At 37.1% G+C, this 24000-nt stretch overlaps 1 protein-coding gene across 1 annotated transcript in view; it reads right to left on the reverse strand.

Annotated features, from left to right (window-relative positions):
- The window catches only part of abcf1 (ATP-binding cassette, sub-family F (GCN20), member 1), a 220415-nt gene that overhangs the window by 59201 nt on the left and 137214 nt on the right, over positions 1 to 24000 (reverse strand). The window contains exons 11-12 of the mRNA XM_039770000.1: positions 16453 to 16538; positions 5182 to 5321 (exon numbers count right to left, since the gene is read on the reverse strand). Of these exons, the coding sequence (XP_039625934.1) occupies positions 5182 to 5321; positions 16453 to 16538 (226 nt within the window). The remainder of the gene's footprint in view (positions 1 to 5181; positions 5322 to 16452; positions 16539 to 24000) is intronic.

Below are 24000 nucleotides of genomic sequence, written 5' to 3' on the forward strand. Positions count from 1 at the left end.
GCCTGCCAAATTTCAGCCTTCTACCTACACGGGAAGTTGGAGAATTAGTGATGAGTCAGTGAGTGAGGGCTTTGCCTTTTATTAGTATAGATATATATATTTATAGATATATATATATATATATATATATATATTTATATATATATTTATATACATATATACATACTGTATATATATCCATCCATCCTCTTCTGCTTATCCGAGGTTGGGTGGGGAGCAGCAGCAGAGGCCCAGACTTCCCTCCCCGGCCACTTCTTCCAGCTCTTCCAGGAGAATCCCTAGGCGTTCCCAGGCCAGCCGGGAGGCATAGTACCTCCAGCGTGTCCTGGGTCTTCCCCGGGGCCTCCTCCCGGTTGGACGTGCCCAGAACACCTCACCAGGGAGGCGTCCAGGAGGCATCCTGATCAGATGCCCGAGCCACCTCATCTGACTCCTCTCGATGCGGAGGAGCAGCAGCTCTACTCTGAGCCCCTCCCGGATGACTTAGCTTCTCACCTTATCTTTAAGGGAAAGCCCAGACACCCTGCGGAGGAAACTCATTTCAGCCGCTTGTATTCAGCGATCTCTTTCTTTGGTCACTACCCATAGCTCATGACCATAGGTGAGGGTAGGGCGTAGATCGACTGTAAATTGAGAGCTTTGCCTTACGGCTCAGCTCCTTTTCACCACGACAGACCGATGCAGAGCCCACATCACTGCGGATGCGCACCGATCCGCCTGTCGATCTCACGCTCCATTCTTCCCTCACTCGTGAACAAGACCCCAAGATACTTGAACTCCTCCACTTGGGGCAGGATCTCTCCCCCAACCCTGAGAGGGCACTCCACCCTTTTCCGGCTGAGGACCATGCTCTCGGATTTGGAGGTGCTGATTCCGAATGCACAGGCTCAGAGTCGGGGGGCAATAAGTATGCCCACACCTGCTCGGCGCCTCTCACCGGGGGGCAACTACAGAGTGGTAGAGAGTCCAGCCCCTCTCAAGGAGATTGGCTCCAGAGTCCAAGCTGTGCGTCGAGGTGAGTCCGACTATATCTAGCCGGAACCTCTCGACCTCGCGTACTAGCTCAGGCTCCTTCCCTTCAGAGAGGTGACATTCCACGTCCCAAGAGCCAGTTTCTGTAGCCGAGGATCAGAACGCCAAGGTCCCCGCCTTCGGCCACCACCCAACTCACACTGCACCCAACCTCCTTGGCCCCTCCCATAGGTGGTGAGCCCATGGGGAGATATATATATATATTTACACATATATACATACACATATACAGTGGGTACGGAAAGTATTCAGACCCCCTTCAATTTTTCACTCTTTGTTATATTGCAGCCATTTGCTAAAATCATTTAAATTAATTTTTTCCTCATTAATGTACACACAGCACCCCATATTGACAGACAAAAAAAAGAATTTTTGAAATTGTTGCAGATTTATTAAAAACAAAAACTGAATATGTATATACATATATATACATACATATATATATACATATATATATATACATACATATATATATACATATATATATATACATACACATACATATATACATACACATACACATATATATATACATACACATACACATATATATATACATACACATACACATATATATATACATACACATACACATATATATATATATATATATATATATATATATATATACACTGTGTGCACAATTATTAGGCAAGTGAGTATTTTGACCATATCATCATTTTTAATGCGTATATTCCAACTCCAAGCTGTATTAACTTGAATGCTTATTGGATTTAAGCACGTCAGGTGATGTGTATTTGTGTAATGAGGGAGGGTGTGGCCTAAGGAGATCAACACCCTATATCAAGGTGTGCAGAATTATTAGGCAGCTAGTTTTCCTCAGGCAAAACGGGCCAAAAAAGAGATTTAACTGACTCTGAAAAGTCAAAAATTGTAAAAAGTCTTTCAGAGGGATGCAGCACTTTTGGAATTGCTAAGATATTGGTGTGTGATCACAGAACCATCAAACATTTTGTTGCAAATAGTCAACAGGGTCGCAAGAAGCGTGTTGAGAACAAAAGCATAAATTAGCTGCCAAAGATTTGAGAAGAATCAAGCGTGAAGCTACCAGGAACCCATTATCCTCCAGTACTTTCATATTCCAGAGCTGCAACCTACCTGGAGTGCCCAGAAGTACAAGGTGTTCAGTGCTCAAAGACATGGCCAAGGTAAGGAGGGCTGAAACCCAACCACCACTGAACAAGAAACATCAAAACTGGGCCAAGAAATATCTGAAGACAGATTTTTTTTCAAAGGTTTTATGGACCGATGAGATAAGAGTGACTCTTGATGGACCAGATGGATGGACCTGTGGATCAGTAATGGGCACAGAGCTCCACTCCAACGTGGAGGTGGGGTACTGGTATGAGCTGGTATTTTTAAAGATGAGCTAGTTGGACCTTTTGCATTGAAGATGAACTCAAAATCAACTCCCAAACCTACTGCCAGTTTTTCAAGACACTTTCTTCAAACAGTGATACAGGAAAAGACCATGATGATTTTATGCAGGCCAATGCTCCATCACTTGCATCGAAGTTCTCCACTGCGTGGCCAGCCAGTAAAGGCCTTAAAGATGAAGGAATAATGACATGGCCCCCTTCCTCATCTGACCTAAACCCTATCGAGAACTTGTGGGCACTTCTTAAGCGCTAGATTTACGGGGGAGAAAAACAATACACCTCTCTGAAGAGTGTCTGGGAGGCTGTAGTCACTGCTCCACAAAAGCTGATCGTCAACAGATCAAGAAACTGACAGACTCCATGAATGGAAAGGCTTATGACTGTTATTGGAAAGAAGGGTGGCTATATTGGTCATTGATTGATTGATTTATTTTTTTTGAAATGTCAGAGATGTTTATTTGTAAATTTTGAGGTGTTTGTTTATTATTCTCACTATAACAGATGAAAATAAACAAGTGAGATGGGAAAATTTTCATTTTCCTTTAGTTGCATAATAAATCTGCACACTAATAGTTGCCTAATAATTGTGCGCACATATGTATTCCCCTGATGATGTTCACACTCACATTTCCGTTGTGAAACATTCAGGTTTCAGGTTTATTAACATTTTGGATTGACTGATAGCACTGTGTTTGTTCCATATTAAAATTAATCCTCAAAAATACAACTTGCCTAATAATTCTGCACTCCCTGTATATATATATATATATATATATATATATATACACACACACACACACACATATATATATATATATATATATATAAACAGTGCATCCGTAAAGTATTCAGAACGCATCACTTTTTCCACATTTTGTTATGTTACAGCCTTATTCTAAAATGGATTAAATTCATTTTTTTCCTCAGAATTCTACACACCCCATAATGACAACGTGAAAAAATTTACTTGAGTTTTTTGTAAATTTATTAAAAATAAAAAAACTGAGAAATCACAGAGCAGGGAAGCCGCCTACCAAATTTCGTGAAGATGGGGCCATAAACAAGAAAGTTTAACATGGAGGACGTTGTCGACCGTTATGCATAGAATTTCAAAATGACACCTGCTTAACTTTTGTAAGTAACCTGTAAGGAATGAGCCTGCAAAATTTCAGCCTTCTACCTACATGGGAAGTTGGAGAATTAGTGATGAGTGAGTAAATGAGTCAGTCAATCAGTGAGGGCTTTGCCCTTTATTAGTGTGAGTGTGTATATATATATATATATATATATATATATATATATATATATATATATATATATATATTATAGTGTGACACATGTGCGAGTAGGAGGCAGCTAAAGGCCTTGAGTAACTAATACTACATCAGACCAGGGGGTGGCGGAGTGTGCTGACTGTCTCTCTCAGTCTCTTACAGACCATTCCCGGGAAATCCTGCCAGGTTCCGGCGCCTCTGATGACGTAACTTCCGGTTCCGGCATAGATGACATCATTTCCTTTTCTAGACCTTAAAACTGCCATTTTACCTCCACTTAATCAGTTCTGCACTATGCACGCCGTGCTACTAAAAAAAATCTACTTTTGGAGCCGGGAAAACAATATATGTGTGGCTGCCCAAAATCTTTATGATGTCTTGGTCTAATTCTTATCACAATTAAAAAAAAAAAAAAAAAATAGAAACAGAATAAAAATGGGAAAAAAAGGTAACTTTTACAAGTACTATACATTTAATACAGTGGCTGTTACAGACGCAAATCAAATGTATGTGTTTATTGTATAATATAAACAATAACGGCAACTCACTACTCAAAACGGTAAATATATGAGGCAGTCAGGATCGAACCGGGAGCCTCTTGATTATAAGTCAGCAATTCCTACCGCTGCACCACAGAAGCTATTGTATCATCCTTGAGCCCTTTGTTAAAGTGTTTATTTGATCTTTGCACTTCAGGCTTTACACATTATATAGTTTATGTCTACATTTTGTCATTTATTACTAAAATATGAAAAAAGTTTCAGTTTTAATGATGTATTTTTTGTTTAATGCACTTTTTTTGTTTAAAGACTACGTGCAATTTAGTTTGTATTGTTTAATGGTATTTCTTTTTTATTGTGATGGTCACACTAAAATAAAAACATCTGATTATTTTCAAATTCATATGTTTCACTGGTCATTTTAATTTGATTATTATTAATTTTAATCGTGTTAATGCAGAGACATCAGGGTGACATTCACAAGATGACAGACGTGGGAGATGAGGTAAGACATGCACTGGAGCCCAGGACAGGATGTGCAACCACAGGTCGCAGGCATGAAATAATTATGACTAATCAAAAAAATAAATTGAACGATTAGTCGATTACCAAACTAATCATTAGTTGCAGCCCTAGTTCTGAATTAATTAGCTTTGCAGTGTGGTAAAGATAGTTTGACATCACTGAAAAAAAGTACTTTCACTATTTTTCACTATTAACACAATTTTGCTGTCTCAGAATGGCAGACAAACATATTTATGGATCAAATCAGAATTAGCCAGTTGAATGATTTTTAAGATTCCATGTTGCACAAATTTGTTTTTTCTTTTCTTTTCAACAAACCATTGTATTAACATTATTTTAGTAAATATATATTTTTGTTTTGCGTAAACTGTACTGACAAAGAACAAAATATACCTTTTAGTGTATTAGATATATACAATTATCTAAGCTCAAAACCCATTAAGAAGTTACCTTGTCAAGTCTCTCAGCAGCAGCGTCCTCTCCTTTTTCCAACAAAGCCTGTAGCCGTTTTTCCTCTTCTAGGAGTTTTAATCGTTTTGTGTCGGCCTTTAGGACAGCTTGAACAGCTGGAGTGTCATCAGCTACCACCTCTGCAGTATTTCAATATATAGTAAAGAGTTAGCTTAACCTCTTCCATAGTGAGTTTAAAAATAAATTATTAGCAAACAAATTTAAAAGTACAGGCTTTCCTTGTCAAACATACATTACAAATTAAGGAAAACATGAGGAAACGAGTAACTTGAGTGGAAAAATTAATAAATATAAATTTGTTTTGAATTCATAATTTTTGTTGCCAAGTTTACTGCTTGAAACTGTTTCTAAGTATTATGATTGTCTGTAAATTAAGGATGACATAATTTCATAGTTTAGATTAACCTTAAAACAATCATTACTTATTTTTGAAACAATACACAAAAGACATAAGTCACAAAATAATACAAACATTTTAAAAAACTATTTTCATTGAACACACTTCAATTCTTTTGCAAGTTATAGTACACCTGCAAGATATCTTGAACCTCTTGGATAAAAAAAAATGCTATTGTATAATCCCTTTTGAGTGAACACTAGGTGTACAGCACACAGATAACCAGATTTACATGTTGCAAAGGCAGCATCAACCACGTATTAATGCAACATTAAGCATAAACAAACAGATGACTAAAAACATGTAAATACAGTACAGTCTGGTTTTAAAAGAATGCTATTGATATTTTGTAATGGTTTTAATTAAACATTTGAATGGAATTTGTGGAGGACTTCGATGGCTTCTTATATGCTGCTCAAAAAAATTAAAGGGACACTGAAAATATATCAGATCTCAATGGGGAAAAAAATCATGCTGGATATTGTGAGCTGGAGGGCTGATCGCACCCCAAATAGAGACAAACGCCCCTGGGAAAACCACAAAGCCTGAAACACTGACTACCCTCACATTGCTCCTTATCCTTGCACTATAACGCGTAATACAAGCCTCGCGCGGTACTCCGCCGACTTAAAAGCCGTGCGCAGCGCCTGTCAGATTTGGAATTGATTGTTTGCTTTTATCTCTTTCTCTGCTCCTAGCAGAACTGTCATCTCTGACTTGTCATGGAGCATGTTTAAACTCATGTGTTTGAATAAAAATCCTTCTTGTTTCTACGACCTCCTGTGTCTCTGTACAAATCTGTGACCCAAGCGTGACAATATCTATACTGATATGGACTGGGTAATGTGTTAGGAATGAAAGGATGCCACATAGTTTGATAGAAATGAAAATTATCAACCTACAGAGGGCTGAATTCGAAGACACCCCAAAAATCAAAGTGAAAAAATGATGTGGCAGACTAGTCCATTTTGCTGAAATTTCATTGTAGCAACTCAAAATCATACTCAGTAGTTTGTATGGCCCCGACGTGTTTGATTGCATGCCTGGCAACGTCAGGGCATGCTCCTAATAAGATGACGAATGATGTCCTGGGGGATCTCCTCCCAGATCTGGACCAGTGCGTCGCTGAATTCCTGGACAGTCTGATGTTAGATGGACCTAAACAATGTTCCGGAGGTGTTCAATTGAATTTGGGTCAGGCAAGCATGGGGGCCAGTCTATGGTATCAATTCCTTCATTCTCCAGGAACTGCCTGCATACTCTCACCACATGAGGCCGTGCATTGTCGTGCAACAGGGGAAACCCAGGACCCAATGCACCAGCCTAGGGTCTGACAGTTTGTTCCAAGGATTTCATCCCACTACCTAACGGCAGTCAAGGTGCTGTTGTCTAGCCTGTAGAGGTCTGTGTGTCCCTTCATGGATATGCCTCCCCAAACCATCACTGACCCACCACCAAACTGGTCATGTTGAACGATGTTACAGGCAGCATAACGTCTTCCACATCTTCTCCAGACTCTTTCATGTCTGTCACATGTGCTCAGGGTGAACCTGCTCTCATCTATGAAAAGCACAGGGTGCCGGTGGTGGACCTGCCAATTCTGGTATCCTATGGCAAATGCCAATTGAGCTCCACTGTGCCGAGCAGTGAGCACGGAGCCCACTAGATAATGTCGTGCCCTCAGGCCACCCTCATGGAGTTGGTTTCTGATTGTTTGGTCAGAGACATTCACACCAGTGGCCTGCTGGAGGTCATTTTGTAGGGCTCAGTTGAGACTGTGCTGGGAGACACAGCAAACCTTGTGGCAATGGCACATACTTGCCATCTTGGAGAAGTTGGACTACCTGTGGAACCTCTGTGGGGTCCAGGTATCGCCTCATGCTACCGGTAGTGACACTGACCTTAGTCAAATACAAAACTAGTGAAAAAACAGTCAGAAAAGTGAAAAAGGGAAAAATGTCAGTGGCCTCCACCTGTTAAACCATTCCTATTTTGGGGGTTGTCTCACTGTTGCCCCTCTAGTGCACCTGTTGTTAATTTTATTAACACCAAAGCAGCTGAGAGTGATTAACAACCCCCTCTATTTAACTGACCAGATCAATATCCCAGAAGTTTCACTGATATTGATGCAATACTCTGATTAAAAAGTGTTCCTTTAATTTTTTTGAGCAGTTTATAATAAATGTTAATCAATTAATGGCAGCACAAAATGTTGCAGAAGGCTTGAGAGAACTCTAAAGGCAATGATAGGAATGTATTTAAAAGTATTGCCAGTCTTTAGTAATTAACAGAATGTGAGGACTTGAAGGTTTTAACTTTATCAAACTATCTACAGTTGTAAGTAAGCTTTACTGCCTTTGCAAATCTAAAAATACTGGTACCTGATTTGCCCAACTGCATTATTTTGGGTGAAGGTGTTAGAGAAACTTGTTTGGCCCTGACTCAAAAGGAACACCACCACTACTTCCTGAAATGCCATAGTGATTGTGGGATTTTCCTGGAATTATTCTCTACGGAAGCCAGATCCTGTTGTTAATGAAAAAATTTTATTCTTTCCTCATTAGCACTCTCACTATGCATGGTCATGCATTTCCAATATTGCAGATTTTGTTTTACTCTGGCTATAATTAAAAGACAAGTTCAGTACTTTTCAGGTCAAAGTTATTTTGTCACAGTTATGGTATATAGTAGTTTGCCACATGAAATAGCGTTCACCATAAATATGTAGACCATATTTTATGCATTTAAAAAAAAAAAACTAGTCTGCTCTTGCATTTAACAATAAAGCTAAAGGGTAATTGAGTATCAATATGAGGCTTTAAAACTTAACAAATAAGTCAACTTTGATGTAGCACAAGGTTTGATTTAGGAAAATGTGCCTTCTACATACTGTATCTGAGGCATGCCTGCGACAACAAAAGTGAACTGGAAATATATTTTCAGATTTTTAATACTATTTTCTTCAGGTAATTTCTTGCTCACTCTGCTTGTAACAGCTGTCGTGGAAGGAGTTATGACAAGCTGTGCCTTGAAATGTGCACGCAAAATTTAAAATAAAAAAAAATAAAAAATGAAAAAGGCGCATTGTGATCAGACTCTTGCTGAAGATATGGTAATCGTAGAGCTTAGGACAACCTTTAAGTGAAAACTTACTGACACTCACTAATACCAATCTGCAAATACAAGTGGAAAAATACACGTGGGGCAGGAATGATAGCTCTGCACTAACACTCTGTTGTTAAAGCATCTGTAATAAACCTACTAAACTGCAACCTGATTAAACTTAAGTAAACTTCTGTTGTTAAACTGAGCCGTGTATATGTGTGTTAACTGTGTGTAATATTGGTGCCCGGTCCGAGTGCTGTTCTTGCCTTGCATCTGATGCTGGCTAGGATAGTCTCCAGCTGCCCCTTGCCCCTGCCCTGGATAAGAGGGTTAAAAAGAAGGGTAATTTGTATTATAATTATTGTGTCTATAGCAGAAAAAATAATATATGAATAGATTAAAAGATGGGGAAGATACAAAGGACAACAATTATGATGCTGGTGTTATTATTATTTCCATTAGAATATTACTAATATCCAGGTGTTGTTCCTGCCTTTTCCTCTGTAATTGCTGACCCACGATCCTGCCCTGGATAAGTGGTTTAGGAAGACGGGATGGATTATTATTATTAAAAATAATAATAATAAATGCGTCTTAAGCAGAGAAAAATTACCAACAGATTCATGGGTTGAAGGTATTGAGGACAGCAATAATTATTCCTATTATTATTATAACTGGGTGGTGCATTGGTAGTGCTGCTGTCTTGCAGTGAAGGAGAATGGTGTTTGCATCTTGGGGGTCCCCTTGTGTGGAGTTTATATGTTCTCCCTTGGTGCTCCGGTTTAATAGGTTAGGACAGATAGAAGGGTGGATAGATGGGTGGGTGGATGACTACAGCATCTGTTCAGGTCTCGTCACTTCTGGTGGCATGCTACATTTAACCTCAATATACTTTATTACAGAAGCACAGACATACATTATCAATCCAATGGCAGCAAGCTGCATGTTTGATAAATAAAGAAATAAGTTTTCATATAGTGAAAAAATATAATCAATCATGTGACTTTTCAGTTACTGTCTAGTTCTCTACAGAACAGACACAGCAACTCACACGTGGCCATCAATGATCTATATCAATAATGGTACTTGCCAATGTTTTTCTGAGATGAATTCACACCCCTTGGGCTGAAAGGGTGCCGCAGAGAATGATGAATGGTGTAGCTGGCTAAGTAAAGTCCTCAGCCAGTCTCCTTTAAAAATGGATTAATCTCACAAAAATGGTTTGCTTTTTTCCTTATTGAAAATTTTGCAATATGTATGCAATCTCTCAGTAACATTTATGGCTTGAAAAAATGACATTCAGTAAGTTTAGGATTTTTCATCACACTGGGAACTCTAGTGCCCATTAGCTCCATTATAAAATGCAAGAGTGGGTTAGTTATTTTTTTAAAAATGTATAAAATATGTTTCAATTTTGAATTCAATGTCAATGTCAGACAATGTGGAAAACTAATCTATACTATGATTGTGAAAATATAATTTCAACATGAAAAATATCAAACTTATTCGTTATGGTATTTCATAGATCTAAGCCAATTAGAAGTTTTTGGTCCTATAACTAATTTTCTTTCCAACTGATATCAATGAAAAAGTTTTTTTACATTTAACACACATTGGACCAAATGGAACTACATTAAGGTAGTGAACTGTTTTTTTGTTTTTTCCCTACAATTAAAACTGTGAATGTGTTGTTTTCAAGAGTTAAAGCAACAGTGAAGAATTATTCATTTTAATAAGTAAATTAAAATTAAGTGCAAAATAATTATTTAACGAGATTACATTACTTTTAATTAGGAAATTGGCACAAACAAAAAAAAATGAGAAATTCCTAAGAATGCAGGATGAGAGTGCTAACAAGGTATAGAATTAAAAAATTTGTTTCACTAACTTCAGAAAATGACTTCAATTGTGGAGAATGGCTGGAACAAAAACCTACAACCGCTGCTGCCTTCCAGAACTGAGATAGGAGAGGAGATCCCTGATTTATTCTATCAAATAAAAAAATCTGTTTTCTATAACTTAAATATTCACATTTAAATGGCCACTTAATGAAATTTATGAAATGGTTTCAAGAACAATGACAACTCATTAGTTTCTGTTTAAAACAATAACAAAAATATGCATAATCTGCATCATTACTAGCTATTGACTCTGGGACACAATCACACTCTACTGTATATTTCGAGTTTCTTCTTCCGAGGAGTAATATGCTTTAATCAATCATTCATTTTGCTTATCATTAGCTTTTCACTAGACGCACGTTTAACTATGTTTCCTTGTCTGGTGTCTATCCTAATTTGGCCGATGTATCTGCATCCAATTGTTTTTTGACAACATCCATCTCCTTCTACTCTATAGCCACTATGCCACAAAAAACAACAGATGAAGGATTACAGTCTTCAATCACTTCGGATTTATTGACCTCTTCCAATCCTATTCTACTTTTTCAATCAAAGCATGCACAGTCATGTGAAAAAGTACACCTCATGAAATGTTTTACTTTTTTTTTTTTTTAAACATATGTGAACATATCAGAAATTGATCTTCACTTAAACAGTATCTACAGATAGATGATAAAATGTAACGAATAACACATTTACATTTTGTAGTACATTATAATTTAAATGCAAAAAGTACACTCCACTATTTATCACTCCTTAAATACCTAAAATGATAACAAGGTGTTCCAAATCAGGCTGTCCCAGCAAGTTCAGCCTGAGAGCAGAATGCATGATTCTGACAGAAGTCTCTAAGGACCCTAGAATTTTATTGTATGATCTACTGATAGCTCTTGCCATGGTTGATTTCAAAATGCAGGAGTATACCATTAGGAATACACTGCACAAATTAGATCTAAATGGGAGATGTGACAGGATTTTGCTGTTCAGAAAAAATGTAAATTCAAGGATAAAGTTTGCCCAAGGGCTTACGGAACAATTTGAAACATTCTGCATTTGCAAGGCACCCCTCTAACATCACAGCTGAAAGAATTATAACTGTAGTAGTGGGAAAAACTTTCTCCCTTTCAATGTCAAAGATTGGTAGACAGTTATAAAAAATGCTAGTTTGAGGTTGTTTTTGCCAAAGCACCAACCCAAGGTATTACAGCCAAGAGTGTGATTACTTTTTCCAAAGCTAGAAATTGCATTATCTGTTTATTTTTTGTAAATTACTACAAAGGCAAATTGTCACTCTTTTTGTTTCTATTTACATCATCTTTACCTAAAGATACTGTTTACATGTATATAAAATCCTATTATTTCCACATACAGTATGTTAAAATAGAAGAAAACATTTCATGGGGAGTACTTACTTTGACTGTATATTGTTTCTATCAGCTCTGCTGCCGCATGGTTAAAGTCATTACATTTTTTCCCTGTTTTGTAGATGATGGTTTCATGTTTTCGTGGTGGAAACATACTTAAGTAACGCTCAGACAAAGACAAGATTTCAGCCCTTTGCGGTACATAATCATGTACACATCCACATTGATACATTTTAGAGTTGCCCACCAATCTATCTAAATAAACATGCAGTATATTTGAAGTAGTAGAGGAAAGCAGAAAATTCTAAGGAAACCCAAAAAATGAAAACACGTAAAATGTATAAAGCACCTACCTTAGTAACTAATCAACTAATCAAATTACTGTCCAAGTGCTACAAGATTTAAAAAATGAACAATAAAGGTGTTCTCAGCATAGGACATTCTCAAAATGCATAACCAAGCCAGGTGGGTGGATTGATGACATCACTCACAATTAGGGCCTTGGCTTGAATACATTTTGAAGTATGCGTGGTATACAATTTTTAGCTGAATCTGTTTGCCTTGATTAACAAGGAGTAAATCTTTCCAATGACCGATTACCATTCTTTATTTGAAATGCTAACTAAAAGGTATAAATAATGAACATGTACTTTACTGAAACATCGTACAGTATAGTGTCTACCAAGGATATTATAGTTTTCCCTCTTTATATTAGTTTTTATTTCTAGATTTTTTCTGACCTTACTTGGAAATTCAGTTTAGTTTTTCTTCATTGTGTATTTTTAGTTTTAAGTTAGTTTTTATTTCACAAAAATATTTCTATTTTATTTTTACATCTGTTCGTTTCAGTTTTAGTAATTAAGGTACGGTTAAAGAGCTACTACGGAGTTTAGTGTTGTGCCACAATCAGTTTATTATCTGGTTTTGTTTTTGTACGATAAAAACAAGCATAATCAAAACCAGATATTGAATATGAACAATGTTATACAATTTTATAATTTTTAAAATATTTTAGGTCATTTGTGCTGAACAAATGTGCAGGGACTATTGGCACTTTTCATCTTTTTCTTTTATTGCCCAGAATGGGCCAATCAGTAATGAAATGTAAGTGAATTATTTTACTTTAAATGTCTACAGCACACAACATATCCAGCTCCAAGACAATGTCCTTATAATTAATGCCTTCAATATTTTATTAAAAAAATCTCCTATACTGGGCTTTGTTATTTTCTACCAGGCATAACGATTTCTGATTTTATCTCAGGCACATAAAATTTATAGACAGAATTTTGCCACCTGCAGGCTTGAAAAGATATCAAAAAATCAGAAAATAGATTTGATTGTGACATGTGTGATCATGAAAGCCATGGGGGCTTAGCCTTGAATCAGTGTCCAGACCCCACATAGTTCTATTGAGGGAAACAAAGAAACACAAGCATGTCATGCCAAGGTTAGGGGTAGTGAGACTTAAATAGTCCAAACATAAGAACAGTAAACCCATAATGAGCAGAGTAAGTGTAGGTAATATGTATATGGATGGGTTCAAAACAACAGGGAAAGCATCTAAGATTTAGGAGTATTATATACACTTTCTAAACCCGCTTACCAAGAGTAGGATCATAGGAAACCTGGAGCCTACCCCAACAGCATTGGATGCAAGGCAGGAAAAATCCCTGATATGTATCAATATGTATGATATGGCTGATGTGAAGAAGAAAAAGAATATGATATTTCAACTATCTATATGAAACAGAATGAAAATCTGAAAAAAGGGGGGCAAATATTTTAAAACATAATTCTGCTACTGGATTATTTTCACAATATCAGGTATTTTGAGCTGTGAATGTAAACTAAAAAAAATAAATGAATAAATATAGAATAAATACAAAAACACATTAGTATGTTTAGTTTTTCACCAGTTGGCAGACTCTCTTCACCTACTTACCTGTAGTCCAGTAGAGACATTGCTGACTCAGTGATTTTACAAGGTTTGTATCGCTTTGTTGTTTAACAACCTGAAATAAGGCAGCTCACCATAACAGATGTCAGACTCAGATGCAGCCTGGAATTTGGCTTAGTGTGTGTACTGCTGTTTAATAGTTGCTGTGTACATACTGTATCTTTGGCTTAGTCAAAATTACAGCTAGCATGCCGTCACTAATAAATAGACTGAATTTCTGTAACAGATTATCTATATCTAATGTATCTCTGAAAGCTACTAAGCACATTCAAAACAAAATCAAAACCTTGGTATGCTTCATTAACATTTGAACCAGAATCTATTATGCTATCACTATCAGCTCCTAAAAAACTGTCACTCTTATAACATAGTAAATCGCTTTCTATTTCACACGCTTTACGTGCCTGTATTCAGCTTGCTCTGTCACTACAAATGCTGTGTTGCAGCCCTATGCAACCAGCCACCATTCACTGGATGAATATGTGTGGGCAGCTTGTGGTGGATGACTTTTTGTTTTCAAGTTAAAAGTTATAAGGCTTAAAGACTAATGGCAAGTACATTTATTCAAAAATGAAAACTAAAAATATTTTTAGTAAATTATAACTAAGTTTCAGTTTAATAGTTTCATTTAATTTTAGTTTTTCATTTCAGTTTTGATAGCTATTTATTTCAGTTTACATAAATTATTTTTTTACTAATAGTTTTAGTTTTGATTTTAGTTTTTGTTAACTATAATTTCTGCCAATGATACTTGATACTTAGGGAAGCATTGCAGGTGTCTTTTAATCAAATTTTGGACTAGCATATAATTGAAGAAAAGACTTCACTAAAGATTGACTTTGAGATGCAATTTTAAAGGATGCAAACACAGAATTTTTTCAACAAGGTTCCAGGAAAAGGGGAGCATATCTTAACGGGGTAAGGGTACATCAGGTGAGATGATTTGTGCTATCTACTAAATGAAAGGTTATGCATTTTATTGGAAGCTGATAGTGACAAAGTTCTCATGTTGATCGGATATGCAATTAAGAAATTCTTTGTACGAGCGTCACTACTTTTACTAAATAGTATTAATACAGAAATCTCTGAAGGCCTCAATCCTGATAGATATTCATGTACTAAAAACTATGTTAATTAAGTAGTGGTGAAGGAGACTTTTTGCACACATGCAACTGGTAGTTAGTAACTTGTATTAAAATTTCACTTAAAGTATAGAGTTTAGTTTTTTTTTTTTTAGAAAAAAACTGGAAGGATTCCCTTTTAACATAAAAACACATGCCACCAAATATTTGCTTTTGGAATTCAAAAACTACACTTTAATGTTACACTGTTTCATTATAGCTGTTTGGAGAGGAGTTAGGCACACATTTTACAGTGCTTGCCACAAATTTGCTGTTCCAGGTACAGTGGAACTTCGGTTCACAAACGTCTCGGAACACGTACAAATCGGTTTATGACAAAAAAGTTTGTCAAACTTTTGCATCTGTTCATCACCACACACTCGGTATACGAACAAGCCAGTTTCTCCTTCGGTTTGTGCACGCCGATGACTTCCACACGTGTTCAGTCTCTCCCTGAGCAGCGAGCGAGAGAGACAGACAGACAGAGACACACACACACACGCATGCACGCAGACACGTGCAAGAGAGAGACAGACACACACACAGACACGTGTGCACAAGAGACACACAGACAGGTTGTTATTCAATGCTCTGAACTGTCACAGGATTTCAAATGGTTTCCCATTTGGCACCTGATTCATGTGTTAGACTGGTGATATGACTATATTCTTACAAAATGAAATATTCAAATATGACTAGTGCTTTTGTGTAAACATGAAACTTGGTCCAGTTTATATAATTAAAGGAATCAGAAACAGCATTGGTCTCCATTGGCCACCTTCAATGAGGCCAGAAACATAATTATTAATTAAAACAATTTACAGAGAAAGGCATATATCATGAGGTTTTAGTCTCTAGAGATTAGACATTGAGACATTCGGAAATTCTGACATTACTGTATTTCCTGTTTGTAGTATTAGTAAAAATGCTCGAACTTTCTCTACTACCATGTGGAGTGGAATCATCTCTGTTAATGAATAGCTACTACACATGTTGTAAATCAATTAAAAAAAAAATAGGCTGTCATCTTCTCACAGTAGAATGAGTCTATCCTTCCAGTTTTATTTAACCCTTTATACTTTGTCCCTTCTTATTCATTTAAGTTTACAGACTGGGTCTATCAAACAATAGGATACCAGCTTTTATAATAGCACTCATTTGTGCGCAATGAGGGTCATCAACTTACCGTAATAACATGATCTTGCAGTCTTCAGCATTCAAATAAATATGTTTAAGTATTTTTCTAAATAATTGCTTATGGACTTATAGGAAATAATTATTAACGCTGAACGTTTCTTACATGTTGGCAATGATATTTTATTCATAAGCTTCACCAAGTCAAAATCTATAATAATGAATTGAAAATGGCAATAAGTTGGTCAAGTATACAAAGAAATCTTACCTTGTTCACACAGCAAGACATCAATATTTGGAGGAATATTCAAGGCTCTGTTTGATATGTGTTTCAGTAAAGTAGTCTTGCCTTTGCTATAAATGTAAAAAATACACATTACAAAAATTCACAAGTTTAAGGAAAATAGAAAGAAAAAAATCAAAGCATAACAAAAAACACTACAAATGTTGAATTTCTTTTGTTATTTTTTCACCCAGGTATCAGACTAATGCAGAGGTTAGTGTTACACAACTCCAGAGCAATAAATAGAGGCAAAGGACTGACTGCTAGCTTTACATACATAAGTTACCAGATAAATGAAGAGAATATTCTGGACACTTTGAGATACAACTTTGCTTCTAAGCAAACATGAGAATCTGATTTAACTCTAATATACTAGGGCTTGTTATCATAATTGGGAGCATCTTTGGCACTGATGACATTAAACATTTCCTGTGCTCTCAGCTCTTATACATTTTATCAGGACAATAATTTTATACGTTCTAGATGACATGTCAACGACTAAGCAAAGAAGAAAGAGCACTGACAAACATTCGAAAAAGTTTTATTTATTAGAGGGAAAGAAATGATATTCACTCACAAGCAGTTATGCGTTGCGTTGTCACAATTTAAGTCCAAACACTGAATCAAAATTCAATGCGTTTTTCAAGAAAAGTTCATTCCAAATATTGTTTTTACTAGACTTTTAAAGTAAAAGTGAAAATAATGCATATGTAACAATTCCCATGAAGAATAACAATCTCTTTAAATTGTATATCTGGTTAACCAAACCCGGGGGTGGGTGAGCAAAGCAAATATTACTTAAATACAAATATGAACATCCTCTGCTAACCTGTTGCTAATTACTGTACATAATTAAAACAACCACAAACCTTAACTTATTTTGGAAATACACAATTTCCAATAGTGTACAATAAACACATTAAATGTATCAACCAAAATCAAAATTAGAGATAACTAACAGTAATTAAGTTAAAAAAAAAAAACTCCCAAAGACAGTAATGTAGTAGGATAGTTTTGTGGATTTTTTTTATACAAAGATAGCAGGACATGATAAATAAAGCTACTACACTCATTCCAAGTCAATGGAAGATTTATTCAAAGTCAATGGCATTTCAGCAAGAGATTGAATGAGCTAAATCTCTTTAGTGACATGACAGAAGTGTGTAAGAACAGGTTTGTCTGCAACGCACAAGATAGTCATCTGCGAATCACACCAGTTTGGGTTTAGATATGTTTTACATACTCAGACAGATCAGGTGGTCAAATGTCTGCTGTATAAAACCAACTGACCAAGACTTTGAAAAACTGCACTGCAGAAATTTTGTACGACATAACTACTTTTTTTTGTCCACAGTGAGTCAGACTTTATTATTTCAAATATACAATTTTACTGTAATACTACATGATTTTACCATTTCTAATACATGTTTGACTAATACAATAAACGTATACACAACCACGGAATCAACAACCTTAAGTTTGATAACTAAATTGTCGATTACTTGTCTGACTGAATATTAAAATGCAAGAGTTTTAGTCATATCCTGAATTTCCAGCATTCCCATTTAAAAGATTTCAGATTAAATTATCATTAAATACTCTAAGACAGCAGAATGAGTTTTAGCAGTAGTCCAGATGTTGGACAGTGGAGGTATGATGGTATGGAAGAAGATTTAATTTCAATAAAACATGTTAGCACACTCAAAAACCCATCTGCGGATGGGTGTGTTCTTCGAAGCTATGCTGCCTGAGAGTAGCTGGTGTGAGATTGCATACCTGACCAAGGTGGCATATATATCTTGCCTATAAAAAGTATTAGCGCCCCTTTGAAAGTTTTTAAATTATTTTATTGTTATACATTATTGAATTACAGTGGATTTAATTTAGCTTTTTTGAAACTGTTCAACAGAAAAAGACTCTTTAATGTCATACAAAAAAACAACTCAGCCACAGCGGATGGACAAGCCAGCGTGTTTCTTCGTGCCGGTCCCAAGCCAGGATAAATGGGGAGGGTTACGTCAGGATATTGTGGACTACGGTAAATCTTTTTTTTTGCTTTATCTGAGAACAGTTTTTTTTATTGTCTGTGTCAAACTGGGGGTTATGATTTGGCTGCTGGGAGGGCGTCTGGGGAAGGGGTTCACTAATGAGCACTGAGGCACCGGGCCAGTAAATGTAAACAGCAAAATTCAATATAGTGGAACCTTGGTTCACAAACGTCTCGGTACACGTACAACTTGGTTTACGACCAAAAAGTTCGCCAAACTTTCGCCTCGGGTTCACGACCACACACTCTATATACGAACAAGCCAGTTTCCTTTTAGGTTTGTACATGTTCAGTCTCTCCTTTCCTGTGCAGCGGCGAGCAACAAGCCAGCCACAGGCGCTGAGACAGAGGCACGCACACACACAGGCGCGCGAGACAGAGCCAGCACACACAGGCCTTGAGACAGAGACGCCAGTGAGACAGAGCCTGCGAGACAGAAGCCTTGAGACAGAGACAGCGCCATGGAGACAGAGACGCAGAGACAGAGACGCCTAGCGCACACAAGCGTCTGAGACAGAGGCGCACACACACAGGCGCGCGAGACAGAGGCGTGCGGACACACACACAAACGTCTCGGTACACGTACAACTTGGTTTACGACCAAAAAGTTCGCCAAACTTTCGCCTCGGGTTCACGACCACACACTCTGTATACGAACAAGCCAGTTTCCCTTTAGGTTTGTACATGTTCAGTCTCTCCTTTCCTGTGCAGCGAGCGAGCGAGCAACAGAGGCGCGCGAGACAGAGGCACACACAGAGGTGCGCGAGACAGAGGCACACACACAGAGGTGCGCGAGACAGAAGTGCGCCTTCACAGAGCGCTTGAGACAGAAAGCTGGCCGCCGCACAGCGCGCTGAGATAGAGGCGCGCTACCGCAGGCGCTGCGAGACAGAGGCGCGCCAAGACAGGCGGCGAGACAGAGGCGCGCTCGCACAGGCGCGAACGAGACAGAGGCGCTGGCTGCGACAGGCGCTGAGACAGAGGCGCGCATACACTGGCGCGAGACAGGCTACACACACAGTAGCGAGACAGGCGCACACAGAGACAGGCGCACACACACAAAGCAGAGGAGACAGAGGCACACACAGGCGCAGGAGACAGAGGCACACACAGGCGCAGGAGACAGAGGCACACACAGGCGCAGGAGACAGAGGCACACACAGGCGCAGGAGACAGAGGCACACACACACACAGGCGCTCCAGGCTCGTGACAGAGACACACACACGAAAGAGAGAGAGAGCGAGCGACCAAGTGAGAGAGAGAAGGCTGGACGCATAAGGTAGAAAAGGCTTGTTTTTGTTTTCAGTTCTGTCTACAGCAATTGGTTCATAGCATGCATTGTGGCAATGTTACTTTTCTTGGTGGTTTATTAAATTACGGATTTTTCAAATGTTCATTTTTTTCCCTGTGCTTAAAACTCATTAAAAAAAAATGTTTACAGCGAGCGGTTCCTAGCACTATAGCGTGAACTATTGCAGTGTTAGTTTTCTCTGTTGTTCAAGGTTTTCTCAGTGTTATTCAATGTTTTTACATTTAGTTGACTATTACGCTGTGCATTCTATGGTATAATTAACTATATTTGTGCTTAAAAACAAAAAAAATACAGTTTGTACGGTCTGAAACAGATTAATTGTATTTACATACAATCCTATTGTGGAAATTGCTTCGGTTCACGAACAAATCAGTTTACGGCCAGAGTTTTAGAACGAATTATGGTCGTGAACAGAGGTTCCACTGTATATTTATCAGTTCCACTTTCTTTTGCGTGTGATTTTTTGCCAGTTAATTAAGGGCGTGCACTGGGTACAAGAGGGGCAGAGGACCGAATATGGCAATGCTATTTTATTCTTCAAATATCGTCCACTTCCCTCTCGAGTTCTGAAGTGTAGGACTCGCGTTCCCATATCTGGCAGTTGCTATAGTATGTACTAACCCAAGACCATAGTTTAAAGTTTTAGACAGAAGTGTCCTGCATGGTTGAACTGATAACATATTCTCGATGTCCTGTCTATTGGTTTGAGAGCACTCCCTGTTTTGGCCAGATGTGAAATCTCACATGGACATAAGAATAAAATGGAATATCTATACAGACTCCAAACTTGGAATCAAACTCATGTCCTTGGACTTTTAAGGTGACAACACTAACCACAGCAAAGCCACTCATTGCTAAACATGGACTATTTTCTACCCACAATTTTACTAAAGTTGTATTTTACCTTTTTAAATTAATTTTATTTACTATTCAGTTTGCAGACCATCATTTCTTTAAGGGCTGACTACTTCCCTACACCTGTTATTACTATTATTATTCACAGTGTTATTAATTAGTTTGATTTGGTATGGAAACTAATCTTTTAAGCATACACCTATACATAAATTACAGGCTGGTAAACTGACGTGATAGACAGAAATCTAGCTTCCATTACAGAAACACATTAAATATCAATTAATCTCATATAAAGTGGCTTAAATAAGTAATCCTATTAATTTTCCATACTGTACATTATTTGATCTATATGGTATACAAAACAGATTAATTGCCATCTGCATGTTGTTAAAGGAAACAAAAGAAGGCTGGTGTCAATAAAAAGGCACCTGGCTTAAAAATCTCTGTAATATGAATTAAATCAATAGTAGAAAGCATGAGAAATACATAGTCCTGAGTCAAATGTAGCTGCAATGGTAAAATAATATCACTAACCGCTATACAGTACGGCTAAACAAACAAAAACTTAGGCACACATCACTAATAAGAAAGGTTATGGCTATTTCGTAGTATTAACTAGCTATTTAAAAAATGTGGCTTGTTTGTACTTACTGTGAAAGAAATCACTGATCATTGTTGAATCAGCCGTAGGTTATATGAAAACAGGAATGCAAGAAGTTTGTTTAAAAATATATTACTAACTAGACATATTTTGATCAAGAGAATTTAAAACAAACTACAGTGTGTCTCATGTGCAGAAAAACAGTTTACTTACTATTTTTCAATTACGATGCTGTCCACTACTAACTTGAATTTATAATGGTGACTTAAAAAATGAACTCAATCAGATAGCAAAGCTGATTTTTGCTCAAATGTTCAAAACAAGAAAAGAACAGTTGAAAAACATCTAAAACTTCTTTCTTTGTCTGCTTCCGTTAGGGATTGCCACAGCAGATCATCTTTTTCCATACCTTCCTGTCCTCTGCATCTTGCTCTGTTACACCTATCATCTGCATGTCCTCCCTCACCACATCCATACACCTCTTCTTAGGCTTTCCTCTTGCCTGGCTGCTATACCCTTAGCATCCTTTTCCCAATATATTAAAAACATCTATAACATATACTGATAATCATAACATAACACATTCCGGACTTCTCTAAACAAATAACAATATTTTATTCTTTCTTTAACATTTACTGATTATTTTAAATGAGGAAAGACACGGCATTAGGGTTGCGCTGTATACTGGCAATCAAAAAATATAGAAAAAACTAATTTTTTTAAACAGTACTGTACCAGCATTTCATTATTTTGGTACTGGAAGTAATTGGTAGTTTTCAAGCATGGTGCACACAGTCATTTCTAAGTAAAAACAGCCTGTTTGATTTTGATATATGTATTAAATCTAGTTCAATAGACCAAAAGGCCCAAGCCACTCTTTGAAGATAAATATATACACTATCAGAATAGTACAAATTGGCCTTCTTCAAGAAACAACTAATATGTTACAACCTACAGACGTTCTGCAGCAATTAAAGTAAATTAAGCCTTGGAAGTTGAAGCAAACACTTCACACAACTGTCCCAACTTCTGTTGATTACTTAAATACCCTCTGTCAGCTCTTATGTTGGATCACAGCACATTCAGATAATAATGCAATATGTGATTTTGTATTTTAATAACTCACTCTAATGATGAATAACTCTGACCTGCAGCTGTAATACATGGTGACTTCAACCATGCGACTTTGGAAGGAACATTAACAAGCGTTCATCAGTATGTGTCATGTTCTACTCGTAGAGGTGCTTTATTCAAATGATAAAGATGCCTTTAAATTTAAATCGGAGGCACAACTGGGGAAGATCTGACCATAATTTGATCCATCTTATGCTCACCTACAAGTTTGTTATTAGATGGCAACCTGTCACCTAGGGCCTCATGTATAATACTGTGTGCAGAATTCATACTAAAATATGGTGTACTGACAAAAATAGAAATGTGCACTCACACAAAAAACCCAGATGTATAAATCTGTGTGCACGCCAACTTCCACGTTCTTCAGCTCCATAAATTCTGATCAGCATGAAAAGTAACGTGTGTGCCTGCCATCCCACCCCGACTCCTCCAATAATTTTGCATATTTTAATATACAAATCAATATAAATATCACTTACCTATTCAATGTTGGTTAAAAGACAATGGCAAAAGAATGTGAAAAATAGAATTTCAGCAAATGCAAAGAGGAGGCAAGGAAAAACACACTATTTGTTGACTTAAGCAGTGGTATAAACAACAAAAGGAAGTTGACTGAGTGATACACAAACTCGAAAGGTCAAGTTCAGAAGGTTGCACAGTGCCCAAAATAAAAAAAAAGATCAGATATCAAAGTCGCCATAAAAAGGAGAGTTGTTGCCCACCATCTGAGTGTTATACAGAAGCGCATTAGCTTATTATGGTAAACAGAAAAAAAAAAACAACAAAGGGACACAGCGAAAAAAAGGTCAAATGTCCAATTTAGTCTCATAGTTTATTTTGTCATTAAAATAGAACATCGTAAAAACTTAACCTTAAAATCAAAGTTTAATTTACTAGAGTTTCTCAGATTCCATCCTAACTAAAGCGGCATGTTAAATGCTTTGTATGCTATGTGTTTTTCTATGTACTCTCTTATGGCGACAGGACACAATATATTACATTCATGATATTTCAGCTCTCTGAACAATTTAAATACTATGATGTATACTTAATATAATTTTCATGATGATAGAAATTAAAGCATGTATTAAACATGGGGCATGGTGGCATAGTGGAAGAGACGAGCTAGCGCCCCGTCCAGAGATTGTTCCTGTCTCCCGCTTGAATAAATAATTTATTGCAGCAGTACAGTTTCGTTCAAACGTACTAACCCCCAATTTCTGTCCTTCCTTTTCTTTATCCAAGTAACCAATCGCCACACAATCAGCTGTGTAATAAATGTCAAGTCATCTGTAAGCTTATAACAAAGATTCGTCAAACATTTAAGAAACATTGAAATATCTTCTTTGTACATGTTTAATTATTTCACCCATCTATCCATCCATCCAGGGTTGCACCAGTCCCAGCAGGCAAATAGCTCGAGGCAGAAACAATCTCTGAACAAGGCTGCAGTTCATCGTTACCGCTAAGCCAACACGCCCTCACATGTTAAACTATTAACAATATACATTATTTAAATGAAGTTAAAAATGTACCTGTATAATGTAATATACATACTTCACTGCATTAAAAAAAAAAATGAT

Source organism: Polypterus senegalus, chromosome 11 (genome assembly GCF_016835505.1).
Source record: "Polypterus senegalus isolate Bchr_013 chromosome 11, ASM1683550v1, whole genome shotgun sequence".
NCBI lineage: Eukaryota > Metazoa > Chordata > Cladistia > Polypteriformes > Polypteridae > Polypterus > Polypterus senegalus.